This window comes from Dipteris shenzhenensis, chromosome 13 (assembly GCF_047967505.1).
Source record: "Dipteris shenzhenensis isolate YYH24624 ecotype China chromosome 13, Dip_SZ_1.0, whole genome shotgun sequence".
NCBI classification, from domain to species: Eukaryota; Viridiplantae; Streptophyta; class Polypodiopsida; order Gleicheniales; family Dipteridaceae; genus Dipteris; species Dipteris shenzhenensis.
This window is the reverse complement of record NC_141608.1, coordinates 28881851-28888751: the sequence shown is the minus strand read 5'-3', so window position 1 is coordinate 28888751 and position 6901 is coordinate 28881851. Positions and strand designations below refer to the sequence as shown.

General features: G+C 45.7%; 1 protein-coding gene across 2 annotated transcripts; it reads left to right on the top strand.

The window, feature by feature from the left end:
• Positions 1–287: 287 nt before the first annotated feature.
• LOC147895256 (uncharacterized) lies at positions 288–4031 on the top strand. Of its 2 annotated transcripts, none has more exons than XM_087384309.1 (4): positions 288–387; positions 724–1175; positions 1317–1926; positions 3364–4031. In XM_087384309.1, the coding sequence occupies exons 1-4, from the start codon at positions 304–306 to the stop codon at positions 3817–3819; spliced, it is 1602 nt and encodes a 533-aa protein (XP_087240435.1). In that variant the 5' UTR covers positions 288–303; the 3' UTR covers positions 3820–4031. The 2 variants fall into 2 exon arrangements, with proteins under 2 accessions (XP_087240435.1, XP_087240436.1); XM_087384310.1 differs by having other exon boundaries at positions 316–387; positions 621–1175.
• The last annotated feature ends 2870 nt before the right edge of the window (positions 4032–6901 follow it).

Sequence of the window (6901 nt, the reverse complement as noted above, 5' to 3'; positions counted from 1 at the left end):
ATCTAAGGGCCGAATAAGTGTACAAACCTTTAAATGAGTAATAGGCAAATCGATCAAGATACTTTAATGGCCTTACTCTCGAGTGGTCATGAAAAACAGGGGTGTAATGTTAAGAAGAATTTCGGTAACCTTGCACATTTCTTGCAAATATAGTCACAAATTGTGGGAAAACGTCCAAATTTATGAAATTCCTTATTGAATTTTGTTTTTATTTTCTGTGAACTCGTTAGTATTATAGTTGAACCTATTATCTACAGTAAAAGGCAGTCCTCCCTGAGGTTGTTTAATATTGGTCTTGTGTCAATGGCTTGCACTGTTCTTCTTCTTTGCGCATGGCTACTGCTCCTGCTCCTGCTCAACGCCAATGCCCTCGCCATTTCCGCCTCGGTATTTCCCTTCTTCTCGCATCGCATCTTCTTCGTTCGTTTCTTTTCGTCAAAACGTACAACTAAGAAAATCTGTAGAAAGCAGCGCAAGGTCCATTCACGAACTCATCTGGGAAACCTTCACAAAATCTATTTGCCAATTGCAACTCTACTTGCAGTTTAGAGCAAGAGATCATACATAATCCCTGGTAGAAGGTTAAAGAATCGCCTCTTATTATTGTGGTGAAATTGCAGGAGCTTGTCGAAAATTCCTCTTGATACCGTAGCCTCGTAGGCTTCGTAGCTTTGACGTTCAGATCATTTAGCATTGACTTATGTACACGTTTGTCGAGCGCAGTGGATTAATCATGGCGGCGACATTTTCAATTCTCGACACGCAGCTCACGAGTCGTTGATCAATACAACTTCAGTATCATCGCTGCGTCTAAAATGGCGCTTTAGAGCTGGATTCGACATATCTGCCACGCCGGCGGTTTACAATGGAACCGTTTACATTCCGAGCTGGAACGGGAACCTCTACGCGGTCACGGCACATCGGGGCTCGCTGGTTTGGATGAAAAACTTGACGGAATTGACGGGAATTCAATACGGCGACACTAGTGGAGGCGAGAACCGGACTCTGGCGCGGGCGACACCCACGATAGCCGGCGACGATAAGCTGATAGTGGGACTTTACGGCCCAGCCGTTGTGTTAGCACTCGATCGAGCTAATGGAGATTTGATTTGGATGAAGCAAATAGACGATCATCCGGGGGCGCTGGTAACCATGTCAGGGACAGCTTACAAAGAGTACATCTCCATCTTGACAAGCCTCAGCCCTCGACCAAAATGAACTTAACCTTGTTGTTTGATCCGTGAAGTGTGAATCTCAGAATTGCAGCTCTAACGCGCTGTGATTTTGTGTGAAACTTGTGCAATTGCTTGGAGCAGCGGGTTTTACATCGGCACTTCTTCGAACGAGGAAAGCAACGCGTCCGGGTGTTGCACGTTCCAGGGGAGCTTCATGAGAATGGACATCGCGACAGGAAATGTGATATGGCGGACTGGCATGTTGCCCGACAACGGGGGAGCCCAGGGTCTGTATTCCGGCGCCGCTGTGTGGGGGAGCAGCCCATCGATAGATGCAGAAAGAAATCTGGTATACATTGCCACCGGTAATGTCTACAGCGTACCTCCAGAAATTGCGAAATGCCAAGAGGCGCAGAACAACAAGAGCAAACCGGACTTCCCCGATCCGTGCGTTAAGCCAGGAAATCACGAGGAGGCTATAGTGGCCTTGGATCTGGATTCTGGCGAGATTAAGTGGTCTCGTAATTTGGGTGGCTACGATGCTTGGGTGGGTGCTTGCAACTCCAACAACGCTACAATTAATGCAACCTGCCCGACTCCTCCGAACCCCGATTACGATTTCAGCGATGCTCCGTCCATGTTGACGATCAAGATGGGAGATAACAGCTCGCGAGATGTGGTGGTGGCGGGGCAGAAGAATGGAGCTCTGTGGGCGCTAGACAGGCAGACGGGAAAGGTGGTATGGGTCTCGGTAAGCTCTTCAGCTACTTCCAATCATGTTCAAGATTTCCGCCTGGATGCGATATACCGGATTTTTCCCGATTTCTGGCTATGTTTCGCGAAAGATTCCTGCAGTTGCAATATATAACTACAGATTTCCCTCAAGATGCGAGGATTTCTGGCTGTGTTTCACGTCAAGACGATCTAGATTTCTGTAGGATGCGACGATTTCTAGCCGGTTTTGTCGTAATTGCTAGCTCTGTTTTACGTAGAGACGATCGTTGTCAGCTTTTTAGACGCGCTCCGCTTTACAAAATTTCTAGCGTCTTCACGCAAACAGGCCCACTGCGTCCTGACCGTGGCAACTTTACAGCAAAGGCGGAGCGGACGTTGATGTGTCACTCTGCATCGCTGATTGCTCCGAAAAGTAGCTAGCTCCTCCTTTAGTTCCATTTGATTTCATGGTTTCGGAGGAATCCTTCACGTAAAAAATGATGGGATCGTGGGCCCTGGCGGTGGCAACTTTACAGCAACGGCGGAGCGGACGTTGATGGCAACGCTAAGTTCTGTCACTCTGCATCGCTGATTGCTCCGAAAAGTAGCTAGCTCCTCCTTTAGTTCCATTTGATTTCCGTCTCCATGCTATGGTTTCGGCGGAATCCTTCACGTAAAAAATGATGGGATGACGAAGACCGTTGCAGCAGCATCACCGACTACTGAATCTGGATTCCTGCGTTTCCATGGCAACTCCTTCAACCACATTGTACTACTACTATTGATTTTTTCTTTGAAAGAGGTCTACTTTTTTATTACTCAGAAGTTAGCAACGGACACCTCATACAAAATGCTCTCAAGTCGAGCTTTTACAGTCTCATTGGACCAGCTGACAACCAACCATCTAGGTTGGGAGGCAATGTCCAAAACAGCCTTCTTACATGGTAACGAGAACACCATGATGCTATTGATCGAGGCCTCGAAGTGGGCTAGCCAAATCTTATGAAGCGTTGCGTACCTAATAACATCCCATAGTACGGATTTGTCTGGACCAAGGTTTGCCTCAAAAATGACCAAGATTTGTCTTAGCGGAATATATGAGAATACCTCTTTCAATTAAAAAAAAATGGCAGCTCCCTTGTACACGACTACTACTATTGATTTTGCGCTTCCACACTTCACCACTACGGAGGTTATCATGTCACTCGACGCGTCCGTTTCCCCCTTATCATGATTGCCAATGACAAACAAGTCCTTAGTTCCGTATTTTCATGTCGAGTGAGACTGGTTACTGACTGTTGCCGATGATGATTTCCAATAATTTCTAGTAGTGTTGTCACTGAATGCTGCCGCTATTTGATCACTCATGGAATCAGACGAAGTGGATATGAACGAGGAATTCTGTGAATTCGAAGCTCGAACTGATCTGAGATCACTGCATGGCTACTGATTGTTGGAATTTGGGGATGGACAGGTGACGGGACCGGTTCAAGGCGGAGGGGGGCAGATATGGGGGCAAGCAACGGACGGAGAGACAATTTTCGTGAACGTACCGAACTCACGGCACTACAATTGGACGTTGAGCGATGGAAAGGTGGTGACGACGGGAGGATGGTCTGCCGTTACGGCAAAGTCCGGCAGCATCTTATGGGCCGTCCAGAACCCGGCCAATGCCACCGTTATAGGGCCGGTCAGTTTGGCCCATGGTGTTGTCTTTGCCACATCCATGGATCCTAATGGCTCTGTCTTCGCCTTCCATGGCTCCTCTGGCCTCCCCCTCTGGTCCGCATCGACCAATGCCTCTGTCTATGGTGGCTTCGCCATCGCCCATGGCTGTGCCTTCGTTGGTAGTGGTGCTAGTGTCAATGTCGGTCGTGGTTATGGTGGCACTCGTGGCGACTCCCTCTTTGCTTTCTGCCTTCCTGAATGACCTGACCGACTTGCATCACACTTGTGTATCATCCCATAACCATTCTGACCTCAGCTTGTACTGAGGGCTACATCTACCAGAGTGACTCATAGAGGACTTATTACTTTCCATACGCAAAGCCTACCACACCCTAAGTATATCATCAGTTTGGAGTGTGTTGAGTATGTACAAGACTGTCTTGTTTGCCATAAACAAAAAATGAAAATTTTAACTTTCACCAAACCTACTTGTACCTTTAAGAAGTTCTTAATTGACTATGAATAGCTTATGCTTGTAACATGGTTACAAGAAACTCAGAAATATATACAAGTGACTCTTGTACCAACCAACCCTCGGCCATGCTACCTTCGGGTCTTGCATTTTGTCTCACGAAGCCCTTCAAGGTCTTGATGAAGCGCTCGAGGAAGAACAACCATCGTGCATGTATAGTACCACATATAGCAATCTCATCCACCAAATGTACTATGAGATGTAGTTGGCTTTGAGAATAGAACGTAGAAATGTCTCCTCCACTAAACAAACCACCTCCACTGACATAACTCGAGCATTCTCAAGCGTGGTGGGATCTATTTCCTTTGAGCTCACATACCTAGAAATGAAAAAGTACACCATATTAGCAATATGAACACCTTGCATGGAGCATTGATACGCATCATATTTTGTATAATGTAAAGTACCTCACAAGCTCGCCCATCTTGTAAATACAATCCTTCACGTCCTTCGATGCACTACGAGAAATGCTAGTAGGTAGTATGAACTAAACACACGAGGAGATGGTTGATTAATTGCTTCTAATTCACTCACAAATTTGAAAGGAAAAAGATATTATGCACATAAAATACTTACTTGGAGCATCTTGTGCCAATCATGAGATTTCAAGCCATATAATTGCTCTACACCTCTTTTTCGTACTCCCACTGGATGCATGAGGTGTTTGAAGGGAAGACCATAAATGAGGAAAAGCATTCAAGTAATTCACCCACTAGCATAATTCACCATGTTTGCAAAATAGACTTTAAAGCTTACTTGAGTAATGCATTCAAACTTGCATTGCTCCATCCATAGATGGTTCGCAAGTTTAGTAACTCAAGGGAGGCACGTAGAACAGAGAATGTGCACCCCTCAAACAGTGGAGTCGATGCTGCGGTAAAAAGATCGTCCTGCTCCATGCTATCATCCCTCCCTTCGGATTGATGGACATATAAATCCTGCACCATATTATCAAACACCTCCTCCTCCACGCCTTCATGAGGTAATGGCGGAGGGCTACTATCACCATCACTCCACGCATCCGTAACGGTCCCTCCTGAAGATCCCACCTCATATTGTCGACGCTTCGCCTCCTCACAACGAGCATAGGGCAACATATGCGGGTGTGGCACTGCATCCTGTATCAAATTAAAATGGGATCATAACTCTAACATATGAACACCCATAGGTATCTCAATCAACCTTATTTCTTTAACACTTACCATGTTTATGGTCGCATCCCATTCTCCATACTTTGAGATGTGATTAAGTGTAATCCTATGTGCACGATACATGTTTCCTCGACATCGATCACACATACATTTGATTTTTTGCTCCAACCACATTTCGCGATGGTGGATACGGAGGGATTCATCCTCACTGGAGCTACTTGTTGAAGATGAAGACATCCTACAAATAAGCAACCCAAAAAATTTGCTCTTGTATCAAATATTTAATCTTAAAACTTTATAGCGCGTTTAATGCCGCGTCTAAAACCACGTCTGTCTATTCTGTGGTGCACGTCTATAGGCGCATGTAAAACCGCATCTGCTCTGTGTATTTAGACGCGCAATTACACTTGTATCTAGATACGCTTATAGATGCGGTTTTCAAATCTACTTTTAGTGCGTTTGCTTTGCTTTTCTTCACATACTTTAAGCTTCGTGCAGCTTGCTTGATATTAACAGACACAGTTCTGAGCACCCACACTTATCTCCAGGCACCCACTTACTTCCAGGCTTACACAATCATCTCTAAGCACACAAGAGAAGAGGGTGAACAAGGAAGAGAAGAAAGAGAAGCAAAGGGTGAACAAGGAAGAGAAGAAAGAGAAGCAACTTTAAAGAAGGACAAGAAGCTTCCATACCTCTATCCAAGGTAAGTCTCTTTACGGTTGATGTTCTTTGAAAGTTGCTCTCTTTGGATTCGTCCTTTGTCGTATCCAAGAAACTAATGTTTTTGGTACTAGTGTTGTGCTTTTGTGTCGGGCGCATGTCCTTTTCGAGTTTTTAGAATAGTCCGTCTATCGGAGCGCGTCTATAGACACGTCTACTCTATTTTCAGAAGCAGATAGCCGCGTCTGTAGACATGCTGTTATACTAGAAAATAGACGCGCTTCTCAGACGCGTCTATAGACGTGCTCTGACAGTTTTAAACCCTTCCCTTTCCTTCTCTTCCCTTCCCTTTCCTTTCCTTTCTCTTTCCTCTTCCCTTTCCCTTTCCACTTCCACTTCCAAGAAAAGGATTTGCCTCTCTTTTCTTCTCTCTTTTCCTATATTTGCCTCTCTTTCCTTCTCTCTTTTATCCTCTCTTTCCTTCTCTCTTTTATCCTCTCTTTCCCTCTCTTTTCGTGGTAATTTTTCTCTCTTATCTCCTCTCTTTTTTTCTCCTCTCCATGCTATCTTATGCCCCTTTCCCCATGCCGTCTTATGCCCCTTCCCCCATGCCATCAGGAGGTCCTTCTGTCTTGCAGAGCCGTCGGCGTACTCCTGTGCAGTCGAGACTCGGTTCTTTAGCTACGAGTGGTCCACGTAGTCCCATGCAATCTCCAGCTATGAGTGGCCAGTGTACTAGCTCGACATGACACAACAGCAGGCATAGTAGTAGGGAGAGCGGTGGGGGATGCATGGCACAGTGCTTTGGGAGGGGTGGTGGTAGGGACGAGGATGATTCAGATGATTTAGACGTGCCTCCGAGTGATGGTACGATCTTCTATGACATCACTCAGACAGGAGGCATCTTGATGGATGCACGGGGGAAGGACATCATGGCCTTCATGTGCTCTGTAATTGCTAACAATTACAGAGATTGCTTTATCCACTACAAAGACCAT

Bases quoted from the DNA above. Each gene is read 5' to 3' on its own strand.
- LOC147895256 (XM_087384309.1), top strand. From the start codon at position 304: ATGGCTTGCACTGTTCTTCTTCTTTGCGCATGGCTACTGCTCCTGCTC. The intron at 388-723 runs GTATTTCCCTTC...TGTCGAGCGCAG, and splicing joins CCCTCGCCATTTCCGCCTCG to TGGATTAATCATGGCGGCGA. The intron at 1,176-1,316 runs GTACATCTCCAT...TGCTTGGAGCAG, and splicing joins TCAGGGACAGCTTACAAAGA to CGGGTTTTACATCGGCACTT.